Source organism: Aureobasidium subglaciale (genome assembly GCF_000721755.1).
Source record: "Aureobasidium subglaciale EXF-2481 unplaced genomic scaffold scaffold_11, whole genome shotgun sequence".
NCBI lineage: Eukaryota > Fungi > Ascomycota > Dothideomycetes > Dothideales > Saccotheciaceae > Aureobasidium > Aureobasidium subglaciale.
In genome coordinates, this window is record NW_013566984.1 from 140,929 (window position 1) to 167,864 (window position 26,936).

Below are 26,936 nucleotides of genomic sequence, written 5' to 3' on the forward strand. Positions count from 1 at the left end.
GCCGACGGCCATGTGTAGCGCCAACGACGCAGCTGTTCCTGGGGGAAAGCGACTTCCAGGCAAATCAACAACAATCGTGAAGCCTTTCCGAAAGACCTTCCACTCCGAACAATGAGCTAGATTGTCATTGCGGCATAGGCGGGCCGCATGTTAGAATCAACATACATTTCACATCATGGCATCCGAAGACCCCTTTGTGCAAGTCCAGGCGTATGTTGAGCTCCCCGATGCGACTCACCGCATCGAATAGTGCATTCAGTCTGACTGACAGTGGTTTATAGTGACGTGCTATCGCTACTAAACACCACGCGACCACTCTTCAACAGCTACATCCGAATCCGCTCCTCTGCATCTTCCGCAACATCCCCTGAACTCGTCGAAGCACGCACCGAACTCGAATCCACCCTCACAGACCTCGGCGCCGACCTCCGCGATCTCGTCGACAGCGTAAAAGCAGTCGAACACGACCCCTACCGCTATGGCTTGGAAATCGACGAAGTAGAAAGACGGCGAAGGCTCGTCGAAGATGTAGGCGCCGAGATCGAAGACATGCACACAGAACTCGCAAAGACAGTCGAGCAGGCACAAATACACGGAAAGGGGAAGGGCAAAGAAGCACTACCTCATCCTAGCGCTTTTGACAGTGAAGATGAGGATGCTATGGGTGATGGGGACTATGCACAGTTTGAGCAGCAGAGGCAAGAGGAGATTATGCAGCAGCAAGATGAGGCCTTGGACGATGTCTTCAAGACTGTGGGCACGCTGCGACAACAAGCAGACACCATGGGTCGCGAACTCGAGGAACAAGCAGATTTGCTCGATGATGTTGACAATATCGCCGATCGTGTCGGAGGGAAACTTCAAAATGGCATCAAGAAGATTGGCTGGGTCATCAGGAAAAACGAAGGTTTGTTTGCACTATTCTCTTTCCCCCCTTTTCCCTCGTCATTCTCCAGTCGTGTGACAGTTTACTGACATGACGCTGCTTAGATACGTACTCGAGCTGTTGCATCGCTGTTCTGATTGTAGTCCTGATCATCTTGCTGATCTTTCTACTGGCGCTTTGAACAACTCGTCACATCTTCCCAACAAAGCCAAAATGTCAGCAACCAGCCCGTCTTTTCTACGTCTTTGTCCGTCTACAAACATTTGGTCGTCAGTCAGGGACATGCTTTGGAATTTCACGATCATCGCGACAGTGGCGAATGACGCAGCTTTTGCTGTTCGGCCTTTCGTCATTTCTGTTGATTTCTTGCAACTACGGATCCACGTCCAACATTGTAGGAGTGTCCACTGTTTGCGCGATGGCCCCGTGTGATTTCATAGCATAGCACATGACTTGGGATATGTTTGTTTTTTCTTCTCTTATCAGATTAATTTGCTGTCTGGGGAAACGAGCTTTTCGAAATTATTTCACGACACGCATCACCATGGTGAATTATCAATCAAAATACTGATTGACCTGACAATCATACCTGGCGCGCTTCTATTCATGTAACAAATGCTTGTGATCACGTTAGGTAGGTCATGGGGGGTCGACACGTCCATTGGAGGCAAGGCAGTTCATCCTCATAACAAAGCATCGAGGCAAGAGGACCGTCAAGGCAACGTCGATGCGTGGTTTAGGAAGCGGACTTCAAGCAGCATGTCACACGTTTGTGGAACGGACTGGTAGCATGCACGATGACGGAGCCACTGTAAGCGCCGTCATAAGGTTGAAGAGCTCGCATGACTTTGGCGACGAACGTGTTGCCATGTCTCATGTTTGAAAGTCGTGTCACGACGTGAGAACCGCAAGGGAGCGATGGGTTACAGAAACAATGATCGTGGACAGTAAAAGTCATCGGGTATTAGTCCGGGTGCGGCTCCGATGTCATGATACTAGTGAGAGTTGCGCGTCGAGATCATAGACGTACCAGGTGCATCGAAGATTGGAAGCGACGATGATTGCGATGTGGTGGATAGACGACCAGATGTGACGCTTCCCTGGAGAAGTCAGGATTCATATGACGAAGATGACCCTCTAGTGGCACAAATTCGCTTGGGGTCGAAGTCGATGGTCTCGAGAATCAAGATTGCGCCCGAGCAAGCAGAATTAGGCAATGATATCGAGTCGTATGAATGCGAAAAGCATCGGGTGCATCGCAGTATTGGACAGTCAAGGGGTGCCACTGAGTGGATAGAATGACATGTCAACACACGGAAGGACCAAAGAACTGCACGATGGGTCGATGGCTCTGGTCGATGTCCAGGGCATCCTCTGATTTCTCGACTCACATGACGGTGGTCGTTGAGACGCATACGTATGTTGAGAAATTGATGGGCATGACGACCATGTCCGACGAACTCCTCACCTTTCTTGGAGGCTAGAATCCAGGCTGGATCAGCACTCTCGTCTGACAAGGCTGGGAACCGTGGGATACGTTGGTCTCCATCCTACGGTCGGGAATTAATGAATCCAGGAACCCGAGCTGCCCTAGTTGCGGCTCGTCTACATTGAAGACGTGCATGAACCGCATCAAAAGCATACAAGTAGGTGGACATGCGTACAAGAGTACAGATGTAGGCCAGCAATGGTGATCGATGTCAACTGCTACCCGTGTACTTTCTAATCGAGGAGCCAATGACGAAGGGAGATCTTATATTCCAAGAAGAATGACTGGCTCGGACGGGTCGAGAATAGAGAACAAGCAGTTCTGGGATTAAAAGGACCAAGTGTTATGACGAGGCATTACGGAGTGCGTGCCTCATGCTTCGCTACGTCCAACCCTTTGTGCCTATAGAGATGGCTGAACGGGGTAATAGATAGGTGATCGCCAGGATCTTCTGCTGATGTCTGATGTCAGATTCTCCCCACACCATAAAAGTAGGAGGATGAGGTCGATAGTGGAGTGCAGCACAAAAGTAATACAGAGGCAAACAACATCATAGGGCGCTAGTCTGTGCATCCACGTCGCATGTCTTCTAGCAATTCTCCCGAGAGAATGGTTCGAGCGACGTCAGAAGAGACCCAGCGTGAAGACGCTTCGAGATTGGGTGAGATCGTTGTCCCCAGCCTGCCCCTGCCTGCAGAACGACAATGAAATCTGGCTGATACGTCATTCAGCACACTCGGCGTCTCTCTCCCTGCGAACGGCGGTGGCGGCGGCGGAAGCGGTTTGACTGGACGGGTGTTTCGTCTTTTTAGTCAGTCACCCGTGGCTACGAGACTGAGTGTGTTTAAGCCGTGCCGGGGCAAGTCACGAAGAATGGTCAGCGGCGTACACCTCGACTCGTGAGATGCCCGAATGGAAGATCAACAAGAGCTCAACAGGGTCTAGAATGGTACATCGCGACCCGAGGAATGAGCTCACTCTCCACTTGCAATGTCAGATTTGTGGGGATGATCGTTGTGCAGTCCACCTCCCAAAACAAAGAGGATGTTGTGGTGCTCCAAGCGAGAAGGAGAGACACGCGACGTCGTTTCTGCCATTTCACTCCCTCGCAGCAAAAGACCCGAAGAGTCAGAACGACCCGTATTCGCCCCCGCGCGGTGATGAGAGAACCACCGGGCAATTTCGCCAGCTACATCATGATAGACAGGGTCTTCTCTGGTCGTGGCCTAGCCCCCTCGGGCCTGCTGCTGTACACAGGGCAATGAGCTAATTGCGGGTACGTACGATCCAATGACAATTTTCGATACTCGCAGCATCCCGCCTCCATGACATGGCCCTACCCTATCGAAACATTCCGACGCGGGAATAGACCTGTTTCGCTGGCGCGTATCAAACCTTGCCAGCCGTTGCGATGCTGATCTTAGCACCAACGCCTACGGTCAAGAGGCGCAGGGTCTGACGTTGATCCAATCCTTTCTCTGGTCCGTCATACTTTCGGTCTCTGCTGACTGGAGAACTGCTCTCACTACTTAACTCGAGTTTGGAATATAAGAGACCTTGTTCTCCTGGCAGTTTCCATTCTCATCTCCGATCTTCAACTTCAACAATAATACAAGTCACAAAGCAAATCAATCTTCAAACAATCAAGTCACTTCTACCACACTTTACACACTCAACCACCAAATCAATCACAATGGCCGCCCCTTCTGAGATCCAGCAAGTCTACATCGCTGAGGATTACTCCGAGCCTACTGCTCCTCAGTACGAGTTCCCTCAGCACTACGACCTCAACGACCCCGACTCAGCTCGTCTCTCATATCAGAGACTCATGCACGAGCACACCAAGCAGCAGTTCGAGCTTGCCACATCATCTGCCCGTCGTCGCGGCTCCCCTGCGGGAGAGCACGACATGACCGGTCTTCGCAAGGAGACCTCCGGCATGAGCATCGACTCCACCTCTTCATCATAAATACTTCGGTCTTCGACCAAGTCACGACAATTTCTACTTTACAGCACACTGCTCAAAGAAGCAGTGTGACTGGATATTACGACCTCATGGAACGGCGTTTTCTTATTGTGTACCACTATCACTGGGTCTGGCGGGCCTCTGAGAGGCAGGAGTTTACTAAATGATCATTTCAAGCGGGACGGACGTTTGGGTGTTCACCACCTCTTCATGTTATGTCGATATTAGTCGACCTTCTTTAGCATTTGGAGCCATGTCTTTGCTATCAGTGCAAGACTTTCAGAATTGATTGAACAATATTTCACCTGACTCATGTCCTTTGCACATTGTCTAACACCTTGAGCTGTCCGCAATCACTCTCCCCTGCGCCTGTGCATGCTCCTTCTGCGGTTTATTGTCCCATATGAGAAAAAGACAGTTCAGCCTCCTAATCTCTTTGAGTTCTGACCGCATCTCCGTTCATTGATCTTCACACCGTCGGCGTACTTTTCGTTTGGCTGTAATAGCAGATCTTGTCCCGTAGGAGATAGCCTCTAGCAGATCCCCGGTTGAGGAGCGCAAACGCCGTCGAAACCATTGAACCGAGTATTCATGTAAGCCCCCAAACACACCCTTTCAACCCTCCAACGGCACGGAGGAACAACGCGACCCTATTCCTCCCCAATACTACTTGACCATCCTTTACAGCTCATATTGTGTAGATCAACAGTCAGCAGTTCAATACAATCCGTGTCGCAGGTGTACAGTACCTCCCCTGAGCTGAAACAATAGGTTGTCACGGCCGTCACATGAGTCTCTACAAAAGCGCCGACTATTATTGTCTCTGCGGAGAATTCAAAAGTCAAAAAGATTGAGAGGTGATTTTCCTTGGACTTTTGACTTTGCTTGAGAACATGTATGCGGCTGCACGAGTGACGAAGCGAAAGGCGTACCATGGCAGAAGCCAAGTCGGAATTGCATGGAGCAAAGGCTCAGACACGGCACAGAAATTGAGGTCTTGTTGGATTGCATGATGCAAGAAGAGGATTGGTCGAGTCGAGTCGGGCACCTGAGGCATACTTTCTCTTGCGGTCCACCGTCGTCATGACTGTTTCGAGAGGCACCAAAGGTCCCGTTGTCGCTTACTGAAGGGCGGAGCATGTGCCGGTCTCTGACAGAAGGGCACGAAGACGGGTGGCTTTCTCGCGAGGAACTCAGGGTCGAGGGCGCCAAGATCAGCATGCGGGGCCGGACGGCTATCTCGCATGCTCATCTCGCATACCCCAAGCTCAGCCAGCGGACCGAGACACACGACAACGAGGTGGCACCTGCAAACGGGTCGGTAGCAAAGCCTCAAACAGAGTCAGCAAAGAGTCAAGAGACTCAAGACGAGCACGAGCACGAGCAAGAGCACGGTCGGCGTTCCCAAAGTCAAGCTCAGGCTCAGGCTCAAGCTCAGACTCAAGCCCTGCCACGCCAACCCTCGACTGTCCACGCTGTCAAATGTTCACCGTCCAATCCTAGACGTCACGACCCAGCGCCGCCATGCCCTCCGAACGCAAGTCCCTACCTTAGTCCAACCCGCTTGACAATCCCCGACTGACTTGGATGTGCTCACAGAGAATGCCCTGCTGGCCCAAGTCCCACTAACTGTCTCCCCCTTCGTCACGCTCCCAAAGGCCCCAACACTACCGCACAACTACGCCAGTCTACCTTCCACCCTACCACCCTCCATCCTCAACACGGACAATGATGACCCAAACGCTCCTCCCGCCTACGTAACTTCTGGCACAGGCTTCCGAGCCCATCCCTCTACAATCATCGCCCAGAACAAGGCCCTCCGCGATCAACTAGACACTGCTGCATCGGATGCCAGCAAGCAGATCCGCGAATGGCACGATGCTATCAACGAGCGCGAATTGGCCGAGAAGAGAAGAAAGGCCCCTGGTTGGTTGGACAGCGATGCCAAAATTCTGAGGCCTGCCACTACAGTACCGCCGCCGGATACAAAGCCAGACGCCAGTCTGTTGGATGTTGATGATGACAATGCCGATGCGCTGCGTCCACAAGAGTCTGGGAATGATATGGGTTCGCAGATGGATCGAGCCTTTGGTTGAGCGACTTTTGCTATTGAGACATGCGTCTCCTACACATGGCACCCTTTCTTGCGCATCCTAGCCTTATCAGGGCGGAGCCATTGTGTTCATCGCCGGATGAGCATAGCTTGCTACGGCGTGCTATGGGCAGCTACTTGGTCGACGGCCATAGCATTGTAGCCTCTAGCACCGTTCGCTGGAGACATCGGGAATGTAGCGGAGCACTGGAACGTCCACGCATGCTACAATACTCTGCACAGTCGAGCCTTTCCCTTGCGCCGTTTCGGACCAATCGTGCTACAAGGAAATATCTGTCGACGTGAGCTACGAATCCGAGCAGGTGTAAAACCTCGGTCCTTCGTGTACTACGTGTCGGTCAAGCTTCCGCAGAGCCTATCAAGTAAGAGCAGAACTGTCGAAACTCATCTTGGCTTCGAGCTATATGCAACCCACGATTCAACCCGTTCTACACACGATACCTTGACAGCTGTCAAGAGCAACAAAACCAGAGCATTCGCTTTCAATGAAGATCATAGAAGCAGTCAGGGTTGTACACATGGCAAGATATCTCCATGGCTTGCCAGTAGCCATCTTATCGTAGTGGGCACATTCAAAGTCAGATAGACAGCACAAAGTATAGCAAGATTCTATTTCCCTGGAGCACTGACATCCATACCAACATCTACGAGAGAGACAGTGTCATTTGAAGAAGCAAAGCTGGTCATTCTACGATGAAGGAAGCTCACTAGACATGAAGATGGCAGACTGTGAAGGTATCGGATATAGAAGACAAGAGCCCGAAATGATATATTGTCTAATGCATGATATGCAGCCGAGATGAGATGCTGAACAGTGCCTCCAATCCAAAAAAGCCAGAGCAAGCTTCGACAATGTAAGAAAGTAAACAGACAAGAAAAGCGAAGCCGGAAAACACAAGAACTTTTTCGTTTTTACTACCACTCAAACACTCACGCAACATTCTTTCTCCTTTCTCTCCTTTCAATGCCCACCATCCAAATTATCAACACTCAAAGCTTCTTCCTCCAAAAGCGCCTCCAATGCTTCCCCAACCTCGTCCTCCCTGACAATCACATTACCCGTCCTCGCGGTGGACAAATAACTCATATTGAACGCGCCCTCCCCTTGTCCTTCGTCTCCTAGCCTCTCCAGCAGTCTGCCCGCAACACCACAAATTATACCCGTACTCTCTTCCGGAAGCTTGCGTAAGTCAAACACAATAGCAAAGTAAGTTTGGTCGTTTTGGAGAAGTATGCCTTCGCCTTTGGAGGGGAAGTTGCACAAGAGAGACTGGTCGAGGGTGAGGGATACAGTGTCGGTTTGGGTGAGGGTGATGGACATGAAGCGAGGGTTTGTGAGGAGGCATTTGAAGATGCCTAGTTGGATCGCGTCGTGGATGTCTGGACTGTCGCTGCGGTAGCCGGCACACGTGCGTAGCTCCAAGCCCTCGTCCACCAGAGGTAAGATGTCGTTCCGGTGGAGTGTGGAGAAGGTCTTTGTTTGCCATTCTGCGACTGTGGCTGGTGGGGGTGTGCCTGGGGGTTGCAGGTCGAGGGAGGAGGAACTGCTGCTGTTGCGGTTATGTGAGTGGAGGGGTGAGGAGACGTTGGTCATGTTTGCGCCATGTCCGTTAGACACGGGTTCAAAGGCGAAACCGCGTTCTTCCAGTGCGGAAATGACGGTCGACTTTGAGTTGTAAGGGACGAGCACGAAGTCGCTGTAGTAGCTTGTGATGAAGAAGATCGAACTGTCATGCTGCGTCAGAGGGAAGCAAACGTGGGTTCAGTCGGGCAACTCACATTCCAGCAAGCGCAAGTGGTGCAGTCAAGTCCAGCACTCGTTGTCCGGCTTCCATGCCTTCGCCTCCGACTTGTATCACGACAAAGTCATCGTTGCTGATGATAACAGCTTGCTTTGCTTTTGCATCCAGCCTCTCTATTAGAGGTCGGAACAGGTCGTCGACAAGTGGACGTGGACAGACGACTGAACACTCAATGGTCGTAACCGAGATGTTGGTAAAGGCGTTTGGGTATGCCCACTTCCTACGTGGCAATCCGTCTACCTCGTCTGTGCTGTCTGAAAGCGTCAGGAGACGCAGTATAGGCTGTATGAAGTGAGAATATAGATGTAGTGGTATGTGCACGATTGCTAGTTTGGTTTCCTGTACAAGAGGGTCGAGGTTAGTATGAATGGATACGGGTGACTGATATCGAGAAAACAATGTGACCATTCTGATGTACGAAATCTCGAAAATATAGAGTAAAGACTCCTGAATCCACTAATCTAGACAAAGGAGTCCAACGTACATAGTCTCGTGTACAAGAGTGAGCGTTCCCAAAAGACACGAAGGAGCAAACGTACCAGAAATTGAACCTGAGCGTTCAGCAGAACCATGGACTGATCCATCATGGTAGAAAATCCCGACTGCGGGGTCGGACTCGGCTCTAGATGCCGTCGAGTTGGTGCGGTATGCTGCTGCCTCTGCGGTGCACACAGAAGAAGCAGGCTTCCGAGACAAGTGGTTTGGTGCGAAACAATGCTTGATGCAGTCTTCGCAAGTGGTGTTGATGGAATAGAGTCAAGAAGAACAGGTCAGCGGTTGATGTGCTCCTGTCCGGCGGGCCAATGAGAATAGTCGTTCTTGAAGTTCATAATCCGGATCCAAAGCTCAAGTGGAAGAAGAGTTGGGGTAGACCCCGAGTTTAAAGAGGCGTCGAAGTGGATGGGTAGACCAGAGTACCTGAAGAAGGGAGAGAGAGGAAGTCTGGTATATATAACGAGTCGCGGTCCAAAGCGGAGCAAAGAGACGTCTTTCACGAGGTTGGTCCTTGCTGGCCGGTACTTTGCTAGCTCGGTGGAGTAGTTTCTATGAAGAAATCACCGGTTCGAGGATCCTGCAAGTCTAAAAACCAAGTCCTGAGTGTCACAGCCTGTAATGTCGCAGATGGCAGAAGAGTCCTGCGCCTCGAGTCAATGCGTCCAAGGACCCTGACGAAAGCGCGGGGGTGTGCTGGTGATGTCTATGTGCGTGATCGAGCGGATCAATATGCGTGACTAGATGAAGTCGCAATCGATACGGCGTGGGGGTGTGAAGCAAAGTTTCTGCTTGCACCAGATTGGTCTGATTCCTGATGAACGCGCGCAAGGTGATACACGGTGGAAATGTGAAAAAAAGATTTCAAGTCGCGAGAGTCGATCCTTTCGTGAATTGTCGGAAGCCGCCGAGGCGAACAAAGACCTGAAGAAGGAAGGCTCGAATACGCGGCGGATGCGGCTGCCTCTTCTAATAGGACAACACAATGAAACGTGAATAGGCAGAGGTTGGTGGGGAAAAAGTGTGTTATCTATTCTGCTATTTCTTTTACTTTCGACGTGACTCATGAGGGTCAAGACGGAGTTGTGTTGACGATGTGATGCCTCTCTGCTACGTGGGCTTGCCCTCGCCAAATCTCCGTTTCTTGCCGGACGCCGGCGAGGCTCCACCAAACTCTCAACCGTCGGGAGCTTCCTTTCTCGTGAACCACAGCTCATCATCGATGTTTGCGCAACATCTGCAATCCTTGCACATCGGCATGGGTTTGCACTGCGCATGCGTTGAAGCTTTGAGACCGCGCGAAGCCAAGCGCAATGCTTGCCCGCAGCCTCTCACAACATCCCACGACAAGAAGACGCATGACTGCGCTTCAATGATGACCGTAAACATCGCATAGCTTCAACTTTCCCCACCTTGCCTGGAGTATCGTCTATGTTAGCGGCAGCGGCAGTAACAGAGCCACGGGTCTGGCGGTTTCTGAAGCGCAAGCCACCAGATATGGCTGATGGCTGAATGACTCTGGCCTCTGTACCCTCTCAACCCCTTCTGTCAGAGTTGTTCCGATTTGTCTGGACTCGGAAAATTCCAATCTGGAAGCATGCGCCCGCATTTCCCTGCTCCGAATGGCTTACGAGCCACGGATATCAGAGAGACCTGCCTCGTGTTTGTTGTTCAAGCGACAAAACATCCCACTCAAGACTCGCACCCCTGGGTCGTTCCCGCACTTGATTTGCATGCACGCTGCACGGTGGCTGTTCGGCTCTCTGCTGCACGGGCACATCCCTTGACGACATGCCTTCGCGTGGCTCTTATCTCTTGCGCCATGTACAGTACGCAATGTCATTGATAAGCGTCAACCGGCTCAACTATAAGCGCTACCCCGACCGTGTGAGTGGAGAAGAACTTTCAGACAATTGTCCACAGAATATGACCAGTCATTGTTCAATCGCAAGTACAAAATTAAGGGCTTGAGTCTGATAGTGTTTTTGATATCGTGGCGCCTTGCCAGATGACCCTGTCCGCTTCTTTGCTGTGCTGCCGTGCGGGATATTCAGGTACGCAAACTCTCTTCGTCAATTATTCTCTGCTTGGGACACGCCACGCATCAATCATAGCGCATGTGGTCTGCATGAGATTTGAGCAGAAAGAGGGGTGCATGCGTGAGGTGGGGTAGACAATCAAAAGTCATGTCGGTTCAAACAGCTGGGTCACTAGACAGCCAGGGGCCACTCCAGCGGGCTAGGAGCTCTAGCCATCATTCATTATACTAAACCGGACGGACTCGCATTCTTCAGGTGTCAGATGGACCTGGCGAATCAGGAAAACTAAGCCAACACCGTGTGCCATCCCACGCATCGTGTATACATGGTACTTTCATCCTCATAGACCGTCTGGAGCGTCAGAGGCACCTTCAAATCAACCGCGCTCTTAGTCGCGAGACAACAGAGCCTCTCGAGACGCTAGGCACGATTGAAGACGCCGGTGCCCGTAGTCGAGTCGCTAGTCGACTATGCTCTCATGCCGTGTAGCAGGACATCGGACTTCTTGATAACATCGAGTTGCTTCGCTATCTTTCGCGAGGCGAGCTCAGCTGCGCTAAGTCAATTGTCCACGTTCAAGTCGTCTCGTGCTGCAAGTGCTGTCTTTCTTTTGAACCATGCATGTGGGGCTTGAGTGTTATCCTCGGTTGCAGCAGCAGTAGTCCTTTGACACTTGATAGTAAGAGCTTCATCCGGGAACAATGAAAAAGGCCTGGATGGCTTCGGACAGCGAGCGGAGCTTCGGGTAGTAATGTCTCACTCCCATATCTCGTGAGCGTGACATAGCATATTGAAGCTGTGTGAATGCAAAGATTATTTCAGCAAAGTACTCGGTATTGTCCAGAGTATCGACCGGCCGAGCTCCACAAGTAGTCCTCGTCCTAGAAAAACATGCCGCAGGCGGTTGGACACTGATGTCGGTCATTGAGATGCGTTTGTTTGACAATTGCTAGGTACCCTGCTCCTGATTTGGCATTCACCTTGCCCTTGTGCTTTCTCCAAGACGTGCTCCATAACAGATACATCTCTGCTTTCCTGTAAGAAAGGTGCTCTCGTAAGATGCGGTCAGGCTGGAGTCGGCTCAGTGCTTAGTTGAGTGCCTGGTAAAGGCACTTCAGCACTGGATTCCCAGTGTCAAGGTCAAGGCGCGGGAAGAGTCTGTGCATCTCGTCAACTACTCCCTCTTCGAGCTCTCCGGAATCGAGCGAGCTTCATAGTTGGCAAGCTGGACATTTGTGGCGCAAAACGACGGATCAAAACTTTGAGGTTATTCAAAACAAGAGAAATATCACACGAGGTACAAAAGGCATGTCGCAGCCGTGAATCGAACACGGGGCTCGTGCATGGCAAGCACGAATTTTACCACTAAACCACTGCGACTGTTACGCGTATTCACGTGATGTTCATTTCAGCATCCTAAGCAACTAAGTTCATTCTATTTTTCTGACCATATTCTCTAGATGAACACCAGCATCGATTTTTGTTTGTACGCTCTACATGCTTCATTGCCAGAAGTTTGCAGCTCCAGGAAGATCATCGGCGTTGATGAGTGTGGCGCCTTCATTCCAGAGCAAATGCCAGATAGCATTTCTGGTAGAGACGGGCCAGTTTGGTGTTTCCCAATATCTCGTTCCGATTCCTCTGGCGCTTGCGGAAGCAATCTGACCGCGCAGTTTAGCCAGAGCGGTATCGTTCAGCTGGCCATTCATTGGCCATCCGAAAGAAGCCTTGAAGCTTGTGCTGGCGATAGGACTAAGGAAACGGGTGATGTTGGAGTTTGCAGTGGCGTTGAGGGTGGATAGGGGGCCGTCGAAGAAGTAGTCACGCTGGCTCTGATCCTCAACCTGTGCTCTGGGCGTGTTGCCGGTTCCAATCACAGTGACGGCTCCATTGGTGATGCCGGTTCCATTGTACTTGGTGAGCCAACCACCTTGACGAAGAGGCTCGAGAGCACTGACAACGTAGGGCCAAGCAGTAGGACCGTCGGTCTTGACGTCGACCCATAGGTAAAGAGTCTGACCGGCATCTGTGTCGAACACACCGTTGTGTGTAGAGCCAGTCACAAAGGGAGAAGTTGGATTTTGCTTCTTGAGCACTGAGAGAATAGGTTGAATGTATAGAGAGTCGAATGTGCGAGCATGAGTAAGTGCAGATTGCTCATGCCCAACCTGATGCGCGTTAGTATTGGCATACCTAATAAACACGACCACAACTCTTCGTTAAATCGACACCAACTGGGTCTTGTGAGGATGTACTTACGTAGAGCGTGCCGTTGTACAACCATACATCGGCCTCCACTGAGATTACGCCATTGGAGAGCGCGGTGTAGAACGGCTTGGGTCTCCAATAGTCGTTGTGAGAATGTATGGCCTTGGGCAGAATCCCCTGGGTGAAGTCCGTGGGATATGTGTATAGACTGCTGTTGCTAGTAGCGAGAACGCCCTGGATGGGTTGGGATAGAGGAATGTCGGATTGCCCAAACGCGAAAGGGGCCGCCAACAAGAATAGTGTAGCGAACATGGTGAATAACGACAGTAGAACAAAGAAGACAACTTTCAGAGCCCGACTCATAGTCCAGAGGATGCGGTCTGCATTTATATCGCCGTGCGGCGTCGAAGAGACGGGAGGAAAGATACGAGATTGAGTTGACCAGGCGTATGACGCTTTCTGATACAGTACGTGCTAAATCTTGCAGCCAATGACAAAGTCCACGTGGTTGGGTAGTGAAGAGGAGCGACAAGGGTTTGATCCGTTTGACTGGCACGAGTTTAAAGGAACGGCTTCCAGTGGAACACAAGTTGAGCCGGCTTTGTCGGCTGTCGATCACGAACTTCGAAGTCAATTCTGCTCACAATTACAGTGCCTTGCACGTCGTTCTTCTCTTGGGCAAGGCAATTATCACCAAGGCATGTTTTTGCGACCCAATCGCTTGTCGTAGAAGAATACGGCGGCGGTCTCTCAGGTCTTGAGCGTCCAGCAATGCATCCATCTCGTCAATGAGAGCATGGGTATGACGTAGGAATAAACATGCAGCTGTCACAATGCACAAACCTTCCCTGGAAGAATTGTATCCTTTGCGAGCTCAATTGTGTCTCGGAATGTCTGCCCTGCTTCAATGCCATGATCCGGCTCAGCAACCAGGCTTTTCGTATTGTTTTCTGTCCAAGGTGAATATCATTCTCCATTCATGGCGAGTCGTGGTGCTGTTTCGAAGGCAGCACATGACTAGTCGAGATGCAGCATTTCCGCATCCGGATAGCAACGGCCCGAGGTGTCGCGCGATACCAAAGAGCATGCAGTAAGGATTATTGTCGAAAAGAAGGTGGAGTTATGAATGGGACATGTAATCTCTATCATCAGTGTGACCACGGATCAAAGGTCAAGTGCAAGCGAAACAGCCAAAGCATCGTGCTGGGAACAATAGATTGGTTCACGACAAGGTCTCGAAAGTTTGCGTGTGCGGGCAGTCGCAGACATCGCTCTCGCCAACCCAAGCATCTTTGCAACAATCGTGTATAAATGCCCGGTTCTACCACTACTACCATGACCGATGGCCAACTCTCTCATTGATTCCATCTTTGGAGGAGTCAAACGAGCCTTCGACGCGTTCTCAGGCAACGAGTCGAACACCAGGGTGGGCCCACACAATGGCAGTGAAGTCCTGCCTCTCATACTGATCCGTTCGTCGAACAGGACGATGCACAGACGAGTGAAGAAACGAACGTAGAAGCGACACTCGAACCATCACCGACGAGGTAGTCTCCACCCACAAATCCCACCGGCTCGCACATGTCTGACCGTGTTTCGCAGCCCACAATCCCAGTTCCGAAGAAAACGCATACGCACCCAAGCCACTTCAGAAGCAAGACAAGTCGCATCGTTGAGATAGTAGGATGTATCCGCAAGAGCTAGGAGCTACAGAACCTGACCGTATCCCACCAGTTCGGAGCAAGAGCCGCGAAGCAGAATATTTTCGGAAAGACAGTCCAGCCCTAGACAATCACACGCGCAACCGAGTGCCCGAGAAGAGCAAGGCGCATCGTCAAGAGGGTACGCCGTGACCAGGTCTTTGTCGAACCACATGATCTGACCGTGTTTCAGAAGTTTTACCACTCAGCAGCGACGCACAAATCACCGCACACAAATCAGCGTCGACGAGAGGAGGCTGCTTCCTGGAGTATACCCGTATGCCGACCTCGACTATACCCGAGAAGCACGTCGACTGACGCCATCTAGCGAGACCGAAACATCTACTCTCGTTCGCGTACCGCTGGACGAGTGGAACACAATGAGCACTGTCAAAAGGAAGCCAGGAAAAGGCATGGGATTCACGCCGCAGAACACCTTGCGCAATTCAGGCACGGGTCCAGCCCCTCTGACAACCACAACTACTCGCGGAGTGAACGTGGACGAACGTCAGACAAAGCGCCGGAAAATAGAAGATGGCCGTTCACAACATGGCACCGACAATATGCACGATAACGACTTCCTCACTCGTGGTACTCAAGTCCAACCTTCGGCTACGCTAGGAAGACAATCAAGTGTCATCAGTGTTGCCAGTCAGAGCCAGGAAACTCCGAGCCAGAGAAGCACTGCTTTCGGACATGACGAGAGCCGTAATGTTGATAGGACCCTTAACAACAAGAAGAAAAGTCGCAAACGAAAGCCCAGCGCAGCACATCTGCCTTCGTCCCCTTTCACTGGCACACAGACCGATCCCGTTTCTCTCGACGAGGACGACGAAGTCCAGTTCATCGGGGACCAAAGTACTCCGGACCGTCCAGCTCGATCATCGGCCGTTGGAACCACGACGTCTCGTTTGAAGAATGCTCAAATCCCAGGACGAACTACCGAGGTTGACAGCAGTTGGCAAAGGCATTATCGGGCAGAGAAAGACAGGATAGATGCACCTCGCTCACCAAACTTGAATGACAAATTCAAAAGAGACAGAGGAGAACCAGAAGAATCCCCAGCACCAAAGAAAGCGCCCCTGTCAATCAAAGACAAGATGCAAGCGACATCTAATCCTCCGCGGAACCATAACCTTCAACAAGGCCTCAACGACTCGAGTGAAGATGAATTAGCGCTTGGATCTTCATTGCGACAACCAGCCCGAAAGCCCAGGCGCAACCCAACTCAACGCTCGCCGTCTCCAGGTCGCATCGTTTCTACGCATTTCACCAGAGGCCGAAGAGAGACTGGATTCAATGAGCCAGTAATCCTTCCTGTGAGCTCGCTTCGTCTGAAGGCTGGCAACTGGGAGAACCTGACCATGGGCCTTATCTACTATCCTCAGGAAAAGGAGATTCACTTCAATCACAATGGGGAAGAACTCTACTCTCTTGATCCCAACAGTACAATGATTGTGATCAAAAGCATACACGCTCAAAGCTTCTACCATGGCGACAACAATTCCACCGAGACCATCTTGCTTGGAGCAAAAGACGAAATCTCTAAGGGTCGCATCTGGCTTGATTTCCCCACACCAAGGCACCTTGAGAGCTTCATAGAAGTTCTAAAGGTGATGAACCCTACGATCAAGGACAGAGAGATGAACGAGTATGTATTGTGCATCATCTCAGACAAATATGCTAACCTCTATGCAGGAATCAGTTTCAGCACGCATTGAGCAGTGCCGAAACTTTCTTCAAGCTGAAGACCATGGAGGTTGATCCTGAGATTCAAGCTATGCGTATTCGTCAAGAATCTCTCTCCAGAGAGCATACACATCGAGAGCGGACCCTGGCGGCACAGAGTGGTAATCCTCTTCCTGAGCCCACCAGTCACACTCCGATACCGCGGTTGACCCGTGCTATGATAGCCGACTTTGTCAATACAAAGACTGCAGACAGCGGACAAGACCATTCTCTACCGCCACCAACATCTCGTGCGGAACAAGCCACACCTGTCAGAAGCAGTCGCAGACTACAAAGCAGAGATGATGGCAAAGCTACGAGACCGGTGGAGCCAGAACTCGAGAGATGGACCAAGACTCATGGGATCCCCAAATGGGATGCCCCATTGACTTATCCTGCAGTCGGAAAGAACAGAACCACGATCGATGCTTCGGATATCGAAGGACTAGATGAAGGTGGTCTCCTCAACGACAACATCATCTCATTCTGCCTGAGAGAGATGCAGGAAAATCACCCAGAGCTGCAAAATCAAGCCCACATTTTCAACAGTTTCTTCTATTCCACGCTGACTACGACAAGCTCCGGAAGAAAAGGCTTCAACTACGATGCCGTCAGCCGATGGACTAGGACTGTTGATCTGTTCAGTCATCCATTTGTCGCCGTTCCAATCAACGCCAACTTGCACTGGTTCGTGGTCATCATCTGCAACCTCGACAAGCTAGCACGGAAGTTGGACTTGGATGGCCTTGGTGATGATGAAGAACAAGATGAAGAAGAAGCGGAAGAAGAAGTCAAGCCTACCTCACAGCCAGACGAACAGGAGCCACCACAATCTCAGACCACGGTGCAAAACGACACTGAGATACCCGAATCGCCTCAAGAAGCCAAGGACGGTGACCTATCCCAACGAGTCAAGCGTATCTCCCTGGATGCTTCTCAAGAAGAAGATGATGAGTTGCCTCCTCTTACTAAGTTGAAGCCCGTTTCGCGCAAAGGAAAAAGACAGGCACCGCCTCTCCCTAAGATGGACCCTAACACGTAGGTTTCTCAGTATGCTTCCGAGCTCTAATCAATACATGCTGACAATCAACAGACCTGCACTTATCCTCCTCGACTCACTTAGTGGCTCACATCCTACAGAAATCAAGAATCTCAAGCAATATGTCGTTCATGAAGGTCGCGAGAAGCGAAGTCTCGATTTCGACCATAGCGAGCTCAGAGGGATGGCAGCTCGCGGTCTACCTCAGCAGACAAACTTTTGCGACTGCGGCGTGTATCTGATTGGCTACATGGAGGCTTTCCACCGTGACCCTGCCGAGTTCGTCCGCAAGATCATGTCTCGCGAACTTGACCACGACAACGACTTTGCAGACTTTGATCCATCTAAGAAGCGAGCGGAGATCCGCGAGAAGCTGATCAAACTTGAAATAGAGCAGAGTACTGCAAAGAAGCAGAGGAAGAAGGAAAAGGCACGTCTCTTGAGGTTGAGTAGCCAAGAGAACGGATCCCAGAGTCCAGCTCTCGCGCCTACTCGAATGAGCTCGCCTTTGAAACCACCAGCGGAACACACAGACTCTAGGATGGTCCAGAGCTCGCCCATGAAGCCACCACCGCTGGAAATGCAAAATTCAAGCCCACCTGCAGCATCATCGCCATCATGCAACTCACCTCCGACGGTCGATCGCGAGCCTGAGGATGATATGCTGTTTGGGAGTGGCAACATGGTTGATTTCAAAAGTGAATTGGAGGTAGCTGCCAGACAGGCTGCATGGATAACTCACAGGGAGGCATAAGAGCCATCCCGGCTGACATGAGAGCATTCTCTATCATACGGACATTAGCGTCCTACCCTTTGCTGAAACGAATACATAAATTTGTTCTCCCTTCCAAATACGTAGTCTAGGTCCCAACCGCGAGACACATCGGGTTGATGTCGAATACAGCGGTTTAGGGGTGTCTGGCTCAGTCGGTGACCGCTGAAAGACAGTCATTGTGATACCCGACAATGAGATTACATGAGCTCGGGATTCAGACATCACAGGTAAGAGCTAGGTAAGCAACGGGGTACATAAACAGCAGGTCTTTTCCAAAGTCTCCACGAACATCCGAAAAAGCATCTTGCCTTCTTATAGCTATGGTTTTTAAAAATGCACCGATCACGGAGAGAGTATATGCGCTCGACGGCGACGTATGTTGACCAGGTAGATCACAGTAGAGCACACCACCAGGTCCGTGAACCATAAATCTATCTCCTCCGAGGGCGGAGGGATGAAGTCGTGCTGTAAGAATACAAGATATTTCCTAGAAAAGAGTCACTGGCTCTGGAGAGACGATTGTGATAGGTCAGATATCGGTATCCCGGCGGACATCTCATGGTTTCTACAATTTACTGTGCATTTTTACAGGCTTGTTTTGGATGGTAGATGGGAGCTAAGAGAGCTCTTGTATTCTAGTGTATTTCATGTTGTAATGCGTAATCATGCTTTTCGTCATGTGTGTGAATCTAGACAGCACTCTTCAAAGGCTCGCCATCATCACCGCCCTGCTGCTTCAGCTTCTCATGCTCCTTCTCGAGGTCCTGAGCGATCTGACCGTTGCCGAATCTACCGCCAGTAGGGTCAATGTCTTCAGTCTTCTCCTCATCATCATCCCAACCTTGCTCTTCAGGCTCACCACCGGACCATCTAGACAGCTTCTCCTTTCTGAAAGTGGCATAGTCCCACTCCTTGTCCTCAAGACGGTCTTCCTCATCGATCCAGATGTATGTCTTTGTCTCCACTTCTTCGCCTTCGACGTTTCCTTCGCCGGTTGCTTCATCGCCTTCGCTCTTCAGGAGACGCACACGCACGCCTCTGAGCTCGTAGGAGGTTCCCTCGAACATGTCGAGACGGTAGATGTCGCCGTCAGTAAGGCCAGTGACGTATGTACCGCGGACGGAGTGACCTTTCGATGGAATGACGCCGGGGTAGTCACAGTACCGGACGCGAGAACGCTTGTGGTTGTGGAGAATAGCGGGGGTTTGAGTGACGGTTTGGACGTTGTATCTGCTGACTGTGGAGGTGCCGAAGATGACTCTGTAGAGGACTTCCTGGGCCATCAAGGTGCCTGATGACGATGGAGTTAGTTCTGACATGGATTGCAATTGAATTAGAGAAAACATACCGTAGAAGAAGGCTGTGCGGTCGCCCATCTTGGTCTGAGCGTGACTGATGCGTTCTTCGTTGCTGAAGTCAATCGTGCACTCTTCACTGATTTCGTATTTAGAACCCATTGCCTTTTGAAGTCGAGACGGATGTAGGCGGGTGAAGGAATTGGAAGTGAGGACTACGAGAGTGCAGATAGCACCTACCTTGATATAGTGATGGAAAGCACCAAGCGACTACGTCTAGAAAGCACCAGTGCTTGCAGCAAACAGAAGGCCTCTAAGGAAAGGTGACTACGAGTTGACCAAATGAAAGACCTACAATGAGTGTTGTCTCGATTTCTTTGTTGATGGTGACGAAGATGGAACTTGGAGCGCCTCCGTTATGCGGCGATAAGACTTGCCCGCTCGGCGAACTGGGGTGGCTCATATGAGTCTGTGGCACAGTGATGTGTGGCTGGTACTGATGAGGCTCTGCGCGAAGTTCGGTTCAACGCAGGGCTCTCCGTAGGGCTGAGAGATCTCGACTTTCAACAACAGCCTTCCACGAACGACCCCTGATAATTTTGCAGATTTTGTTGTCCTCCTTTTCCTTGTTGTTCTATTCACGGCCACTTGTTCGAACCACCTTTTGGCATATTGATGACGACTGTTTGACGACCACTTTCTCAACACCTCTCTACGTCCATTACGCGACGGTAGTTGACGACAAGCTCTACGCCAAGCACCAGACTCTTGGACATTCCAACTGATCGGTATTCATCTAATCGAACGAGCACCTCCCATTTCGATACATTTCTGGATCAAAGGACAAAGGATCAAAACTACCTCATCTCCACAATACAAAAGCGAGCTACCATGGGTTTCATCTCTTGGCTGATCACGCATCTTGCCCCGGTCTTTCTTGCTACATCGCCCGTCACTAGTTATGCCGATCAAATCTATTCGATCCATCGTACGAGGTCGTCAGCTGGGTTTTCCCTCGATATTCCCCTCATCATGTTGGTAGCGTCAATCTTGAAGTACGTTCTATGGGTCAAACTCAAACTCGAACCCGCTCTAAACATCTGAGTTTTGGCAACTGATCTCATGACGCAGGTTGTTCTATTGGCTTGGAGCGCGCTTTGATACTTCTCTTCTGATTCAAGCTGGTTTGATGGTGATTGTGCAACTTGTCCTTCTTCGAGTCGCTCTGCAAAACCGTCCTCTTGCCAGCGCTGCCACCAACATCCATCAGCCATTCGCAGCTGGTAGAGAAGGCGACACTCAGATCAAGCGACCTTTCGACTTCTGGCAATGGAGGCAAGCAAAGCCATACTGGATGTTCCTCGCATACTTTAGCGCTACCCTGCTCGTGCTGCAAATCCTGTTCGGTCGCTTGGATTCATACGTCGCTTTGCAAGGTTATGTGGCGCTTGGAATCGAAGCAACGCTTCCTCTCCCGCAAATCATGTCGAACCAGAAGAACCGCAGCTGCAAGGGATTCCGTCTGAGTGTTCTTGCCAACTGGCTGTTGGGTGATGCCATGAAGATGTCGTTCTTCTTCTTGGCTGAGAGTACTATCCCTTGGTCGTTCAAGCTCTGTGGTATCTTCCAAGCATGCTGCGATTCGTATCTGGGTGTACAGTATCTGATGTTTGGCGAGGGGCCCGTGGATACCATCGATGGGCTTGCCAAAGAGATGAAGAATTTGAGTTGAGGTGGGACCTTACGATGACATGTCTACGTACGAAGGCCGCGGCGTCATACCGTGTTCGTCTTTGTTTGCGGAGTAGAGATGACATGTGAGGGACACAGCAGCCATTTGCCATGGACTAATCAGATGAAGAGACGCCATTGACTACATAGCAAGTAGCTACACAAAATATAATCTATTTTCTCCGCGATCTCAACTATGGCTTGGAATATTTAAAAGCAGGCATAGCACAGATTCGAACGTGCCAGCAACTCCCTCAAGGGAGCCAATTGAGAGTATCGAATGTTGCTGGGGCCCCGAGCACTTCGAAGTCAATCGATGTGAAAGGGCCCACTTCTGTCCCGGAATAGTCGACAGTGCGCCCTCGGGGTCACAGGATTCTAAGTCTTCTCGTAGGTGCGTGACGTACCTTAGGTCTAGTTACTCCCCTCCGCCAAGGTCGCTCTCGTCTGAAAGCTTACAGCTCTTGCACTCTGATCAACTTCAATCACACACCATTATGCGTGTTCTCATTCAAGCCGGTCAATCGCTCGCTCATGAGTCTAGCTTGGAGGACGACAATATACCGCCTCCCATTGACTTTGCTTACCGACAACCAAGCGGCATGTCCTTTGAGCCCAACTACTGGCAGCCACCGTATAGTCCCGCGTACCGGAGGGCGCATTCAGACCCATGCAACCCGTATGCAGAATTGGTCTCAAGCAGTCAGCAACGAGAGCCACCTATTACACGAACGTACAGTGATCCAGGATCCGTGAGCGGCGTGGATCAGGGAGAGATGTGGAATGCTGCACACGCATATCAGCGACCTGATCTTGACGTGAATAGAAGCTGGCAAGGCGCTGTTCAGTATGCTCCACTGGGCGTGCAACACCCAAGCTCGCAGGTCGAGACCGCGGAAGTCGAACAACTCGCCATTGGCCAGATGCTACAAGATAACCCGTTGACACATGGACAGGCGCAATTCAGCTTCTCAGTGTCCAACCACCAGTTCCCGGCATACGAATACGAGCAGGGAATATCCCCAAATCCAGGGTGGACCATCCAGAATGGGTCAAGACCGACATGTCCACAGCAGACCCAGCACAACGAAGGTGAGATATATAAATGCAGTGTCGGAGGCAAGTCTGTTAATAATTGAGCAGTCTATCAACAGCAACATGCATCGGCAGAACAGTCGTTCGGGCCTCGGGCAGAGTGGGCGGCGATCGAGCAGGAAGCGCTCCGATACTCGGCCGCCAAGAGTCCAAGCGCTGGTGGCACGACTGTGAGCGAGGGATCTTATCAGATCACCTATTCTCCATCTACCCTCGGCCTTCCAGACGACAACTTCAACATGACGACTTTGGCACCATCTCAGCCACAGCATTCCGGCTCCAGTCATGGGAGTCCTCAGGATTCGTCTGTTTCATTGTTCCGAGCAGGAGGAGACGCTGCGCCTCCTGCACTGAAGAGAAACTTCGGCTCCATGGACAGCGCGCTCGATGGGCAGTAAGTCGCTACTCGTCTTCCAGTCAATTCGTGTGACACTTCTCACCGTCCGGACCATGACTGACCATGTTTGTTTAGATCTCCCGTCTCGGCAGCATCCCCCGACAACGCGCCACCTGGCAAGATGGCCATTCCTGCCTTGAAGCGTCCCCGCAACGACTCGACTGTCAACAATGGTCCGCTCAGCCAGCAGGTCATCCTCAAGGCTCGACCAAAGCCTGGTCGTAAGCCCATGGTGGACCACGACGACTCGTCGGACAAACGCAAAACCCAGAACAGGGTCGCCCAGCGTAACTTCCGCGACCGTCGTGCTCAGAAGTGTCAAGACCTTGAGGCCGAGAATGCGAAGTTGAAGGACGAACATGCCGACGCTATGGCCAAGCTGCACAACGATATCTCTGCTCTTCAGGCAGCCCTTATCCAAAGCACGGCCGAAAAGGCGAATCTCATCGCCGAGAAGGCTCGCGCCGACCTTGAGTGCAGCCAGGCCAAAGAGCGTATCCTGGAGATGCAGAAGGAACTCGGTACGTCTACTCGCCCTTTATCACTGATGCGTTTCCTGCACACATATCCTCTCGTTGTCATGACATGTTCAAATGTGCTCAAACGACCGGTTCTTGTTGATAGCTCGAACTCATGCTGACCTTCTCCTCAGATGCTGCCAAGCTTCACCACGCACACTCTCATGCCGCGCAACCACAGGTAATCATGACCCTGTAGGTCAATTCGATGAAGATCGTTTCGCTAACACAGTCCAGCGTTCGAACATCACATCAAACTCTGTCTCATCAGTCCATCACATTCTCACTCCTCCCTCGGACAACTATGATCATCAAGATGATCAGGAACAGGACTTTACTTTCATGTTCTCTTCGCGCAAACCATCAGCATATGCTCCAGTCTCCCCTGAGGATCACTGCGGCTTCTGCAGTGATGTAGAGAACTGCATATGCCGACAGCAAGAAGAACTCAACAAGAGTCTTCCGCCTATCGATTCATCGCGTGCCACCACTCAACCTAAAATGCCACTAGACATATCTACCCCAAGCTTTCTCGAGGCACCAACGAATGCTTCCGGCCCAGGTACTTGCGATATGTGCCTCGCTGACCCTGAGAAAGCGAGGCAGTGTAGAGAGCTGGCCGAAGCTACCGGTCTCGAAAACAAATCAGCACAACCGACTCGCTCCGAGGAAGTCGGCACCATTGGTACTGTGAAGCTTCGTCGACTCAAACAGCTCGATACGCCAAACCACACTGCGCGAACATCATGCTCCGACTTCTTCCAACAAGCACAAAGGAAGAACGTCAAGCTTGGACCTGCCAACTACAAAGACATTACACATGTCTACCGTTATCAACGTCCTGATGGTCGAATCGAGCATTCTCCATACATGGAGATGGATGCTCAAGATGCTGCTCATGCTTTGGCTGCTCTCTCCAGACAGGATACCAGATCCGGTATGGACCGTCAGTCTTGATGTGGGTGCACTAATATTGTTCATGATCAACGTTCAAACGATAAATCTGGGTGGCGTTTCTTGGGACATGTGCTTTTCCTTTCTTCAAAGAGCTTTTTGAGGCTCGGTACCGCCTCACACCCTTTTCTCTTCTTGTTTCTGCTCTTACACCGGTCGTTCACCCTTCTTTGCTCATGTTTGTTGTCTATCGTTTCTTGACTAGTGTCTATATCACGTCGAATCAGAAACCTTCAAGTAAGATGAACGATGTAATTTTCCCGTCTTGCGCTGCACTACCATCAGACGCGTCAACAGTCCTTCGAATCAGCATTGAGGGCACAGGGTCTTGTCAGGCTCCGCAACATGTCTTGCCATCAAGGTGTGTCTCTCTTTAGTTGTCACCTCACAAGCAAGTGAGATACCTCACCCAAGCTGTATATTATCTTAAACTCCATAGCCACCCACCCAAGTGGAACATCGAACTAAGGTTCTTGACCATGGGCTGATCATTCCCGTTCCACGTGCTCGGGAATGACCTTCCCAATCTAGAAGAGTTATGTACTCTTACCTTCCAGAATCAATCGATTTGAGTCCAAACGATATACGACGTCTGCCTCCCACGAGATTTTCCTTACTATAAGTTGAAGTTGGTCACGTCCTATTGTCTCTTTCTGCCCCCTTCCACCAACTTAAGTTCTGGGTGATCGGTATAGTTTACCAGAGTGGATTAAGCTGCGCGGTTTGAATGGATCGACAGCTGGATACCAGGAGCATACTTTTGTAGGCCTCGACGAGCCGGAACCCAAACCTTCTACGCGCTCTCCAAGACTCGCTATCATACTCTAACGTAACGTCACATCCTTCTTGACTTCTATCAAAATAAATGGAGGTTACGGTGACTCTGCACAGCCTCCTTCATCTTTCCTTGCTAACATCTATCCTTGTACGAGATATTACATGAGGACTAGAGCACCTCATCCATTAAGGACGATAATACTTCTGTCCTACGACTTCTCATTGGACAAATCGCAGGATGTGGTATCACACGGGATGCTGACCTGATCGAGGAAAGAGCAGGTTCCAAGATTCGTCAAGGTATGTACGACTATTGTTGCTGCCTGTTTCGTATCTGTGTCGCTTACCGGTATCTCAGTCGTCCCCTGCTTGAGTGCTCGTCTTTTTGTCTTCTTACGCTGCTCGACATGTTCACCTCAGGTAGCAGCCGAGCACCTTCTGTTGAGTTCATCTCTTGAGCATGTTGCTGCTCGAGATCAGTGCTGTAAATATGCACAGTCTTCTTCGGGGACCATGAAGTATTCGTCGAAATCATCGCTACTTTCCCTGCCAAATACTAACTTCTTATCATGCCCCCCCTTGATGACTTTGATACTTGAAACCACCCACGACACTTCAGCGCAGTTGTTTTTCAGTTTGGTCTGCGACTTTTTCCAGGACCACTATTGACTGCTTCAAGTATCGATGTCTTCCCAACAAATAGCCGTCGATACACGTACTCTTTAGCAGTTCATCTGAGAATCAATCTCGACTTTGGACCTCTCGCTTATCGCTATCCTTGATAAGCATTTGGCGATATACACGACATTCTTTTCCTCATCTACTATCTTCACTGATGGCTCAATCAATGTGTTGGATCTTCCCAAAAAGGGGGTCATTATACCTTTGCTCTGGTTGTTACTTCCTTTCGCTTCATGATGCAGGCTCAAGTTTTCTAGGGCGACGAAGAGTCTTGCAGGCCTCCTCGTCGCTTCCTCCTCACAGAATCAAAATAACGCCTTTGCTCTGGCCGCCCCTTCCGTTCGCATTCAAATACTTCACTGAGATGGCCTCGCACTTCTGTGCTGTCTTAGTCCAAACAAAATGGCCATCAGCTTTTACGCAACACATTTAACCACATCGACCAATGCATACGACATAATTATCCGCTTACAACCACTTACCTGTTATCATGGCACGCAGCAAAAGACTCACATCTGCCGATTGTCGTCATAGAAATAGTCAGTCTAAACTATACTGCTGTACAGCAACGACTGATCACAATCGTAGATGCTGTTTGTCAGGAGTTGTGCGCATCCCTCAGTCCCATGCCGAGATCCATCACAACCTTGTCGGGAACCAAAGAGTACGTAACAAACGGAGTCGCAACTGCAATCAACGACCGTTCGATTGAAAGCTCCCTTGGCTACCCAATTCGACTACCAGTCCCAGCGGTGCGGCAGCTAATCAGTAGAGTGACGCCCTCGATTGTCAACTCATCGCCTTGGGTCGTAAAGGATCCTTCTGCAACAACCTTCCACCAGTTACACACAGCATCTCCGATCGATCAAGCTCCAAGAGGTCAAGTCTTACTCGTTCAGGCCCCGATACAGCAGACTCTAGTTGATCGAGCCCCAGTCGACCAAGTTCCCGATGACCACACTCCGGATGATCACGCTCCAGCAGATTCCACGCCAATAGACCACTCTCCAGCAGAACAAGTTACGCCCTATCGTACCCTGGTGGTCCATGCTCGAGCAGGCCACACTCTAGTCATCCACCTTCTGGCAGGCCATACTCTAAGCATCGAATGCGTTCGCATATCAGAGCTACCAATCAAGCCAGCATCCTAAGCGAGTATAACACGAGAAGAGAGGAGAGGGGAGACGTCGAACATTCTTCAAATGACATCAAAGAATCGTCAAACTCCTCTACGATCCAACAACATTGGAG

At 50.8% G+C, this 26,936-nt stretch overlaps 10 protein-coding genes across 10 annotated transcripts; 7 read left to right on the plus strand and 3 right to left on the minus strand.

Moving 5' to 3' along the window:
* Nucleotides 1-42: 42 nt before the first annotated feature.
* On the plus strand, nt 43-1,284 carry AUEXF2481DRAFT_228847 (uncharacterized protein). The gene is made up of 3 exons (XM_013488194.1): nt 43-210; nt 282-907; nt 991-1,284. The coding sequence occupies exons 1-3, from the start codon at nt 176-178 to the stop codon at nt 1,065-1,067; spliced, it is 738 nt and encodes a 245-aa protein (XP_013343648.1). The 5' UTR covers nt 43-175; the 3' UTR covers nt 1,068-1,284.
* Nucleotides 1,285-5,560: 4,276 nt separating this feature from the next.
* Nucleotides 5,561-6,827, plus strand: AUEXF2481DRAFT_80011 (uncharacterized protein; the record flags this gene model as incomplete). Its single annotated transcript, XM_013488157.1, has 2 exons — nt 5,561-5,882; nt 5,941-6,827. 2 exons carry the CDS (start codon nt 5,561-5,563, stop codon nt 6,435-6,437), a joined length of 819 nt encoding a protein of 272 aa, XP_013343611.1. The 3' UTR covers nt 6,438-6,827.
* A 250-nt stretch (nt 6,828-7,077) lies between these two features.
* On the minus strand, nt 7,078-9,165 carry AUEXF2481DRAFT_228837 (uncharacterized protein). The gene is made up of 3 exons (XM_013488195.1): nt 8,796-9,165; nt 8,234-8,595; nt 7,078-8,181 (listed from the first exon to the last, which is right to left on the minus strand). The coding sequence occupies exons 1-3, from the start codon at nt 8,841-8,843 to the stop codon at nt 7,416-7,418; spliced, it is 1,176 nt and encodes a 391-aa protein (XP_013343649.1). The 5' UTR covers nt 8,844-9,165; the 3' UTR covers nt 7,078-7,415.
* Nucleotides 9,166-12,289: 3,124 nt separating this feature from the next.
* Nucleotides 12,290-13,307, minus strand: AUEXF2481DRAFT_5205 (uncharacterized protein; the record flags this gene model as incomplete). Its single annotated transcript, XM_013487923.1, has 2 exons — nt 12,290-12,955; nt 13,047-13,307. The coding sequence occupies 2 exons, from the start codon at nt 13,305-13,307 to the stop codon at nt 12,290-12,292; spliced, it is 927 nt and encodes a 308-aa protein (XP_013343377.1).
* A 1,030-nt stretch (nt 13,308-14,337) lies between these two features.
* AUEXF2481DRAFT_5206 (uncharacterized protein) lies at nt 14,338-18,216 on the plus strand (the record flags this gene model as incomplete). Its single annotated transcript, XM_013487924.1, has 8 exons — nt 14,338-14,421; nt 14,481-14,542; nt 14,598-14,675; nt 14,730-14,837; nt 14,889-14,972; nt 15,024-16,346; nt 16,394-17,461; nt 17,517-18,216. The coding sequence occupies 8 exons, from the start codon at nt 14,338-14,340 to the stop codon at nt 18,214-18,216; spliced, it is 3,507 nt and encodes a 1,168-aa protein (XP_013343378.1).
* Nucleotides 18,217-18,784: 568 nt separating this feature from the next.
* AUEXF2481DRAFT_80015 (uncharacterized protein) lies at nt 18,785-19,957 on the minus strand. Its single transcript, XM_013488158.1, has 3 exons — nt 19,773-19,957; nt 19,586-19,671; nt 18,785-19,528 (listed from the first exon to the last, which is right to left on the minus strand). The coding sequence occupies exons 2-3, from the start codon at nt 19,611-19,613 to the stop codon at nt 18,927-18,929; spliced, it is 630 nt and encodes a 209-aa protein (XP_013343612.1). The 5' UTR covers nt 19,614-19,671; nt 19,773-19,957; the 3' UTR covers nt 18,785-18,926.
* Nucleotides 19,958-20,316: 359 nt separating this feature from the next.
* On the plus strand, nt 20,317-21,512 carry AUEXF2481DRAFT_229182 (uncharacterized protein). Its single transcript, XM_013488196.1, has 2 exons — nt 20,317-20,587; nt 20,664-21,512. Exons 1-2 carry the CDS (start codon nt 20,424-20,426, stop codon nt 21,262-21,264), a joined length of 765 nt encoding a protein of 254 aa, XP_013343650.1. The 5' UTR covers nt 20,317-20,423; the 3' UTR covers nt 21,265-21,512.
* A 1,041-nt stretch (nt 21,513-22,553) lies between these two features.
* AUEXF2481DRAFT_40203 (uncharacterized protein) lies at nt 22,554-24,703 on the plus strand. Its single transcript, XM_013488049.1, has 4 exons — nt 22,554-22,752; nt 22,831-23,276; nt 23,408-23,454; nt 23,511-24,703. The coding sequence occupies exons 1-4, from the start codon at nt 22,598-22,600 to the stop codon at nt 24,228-24,230; spliced, it is 1,368 nt and encodes a 455-aa protein (XP_013343503.1). The 5' UTR covers nt 22,554-22,597; the 3' UTR covers nt 24,231-24,703.
* Nucleotides 24,704-25,677: 974 nt separating this feature from the next.
* Nucleotides 25,678-26,231, plus strand: AUEXF2481DRAFT_229207 (uncharacterized protein). Its single transcript, XM_013488197.1, has one exon. It carries the CDS (start codon nt 25,840-25,842, stop codon nt 26,116-26,118), a length of 279 nt encoding a protein of 92 aa, XP_013343651.1. The 5' UTR covers nt 25,678-25,839; the 3' UTR covers nt 26,119-26,231.
* An 80-nt stretch (nt 26,232-26,311) lies between these two features.
* AUEXF2481DRAFT_29686 (uncharacterized protein) lies at nt 26,312-26,836 on the plus strand (the record flags this gene model as incomplete). Its single annotated transcript, XM_013487980.1, has 1 exon — nt 26,312-26,836. The coding sequence occupies one exon, from the start codon at nt 26,312-26,314 to the stop codon at nt 26,834-26,836; it is 525 nt and encodes a 174-aa protein (XP_013343434.1).
* Nucleotides 26,837-26,936: the final 100 nt, after the last annotated feature.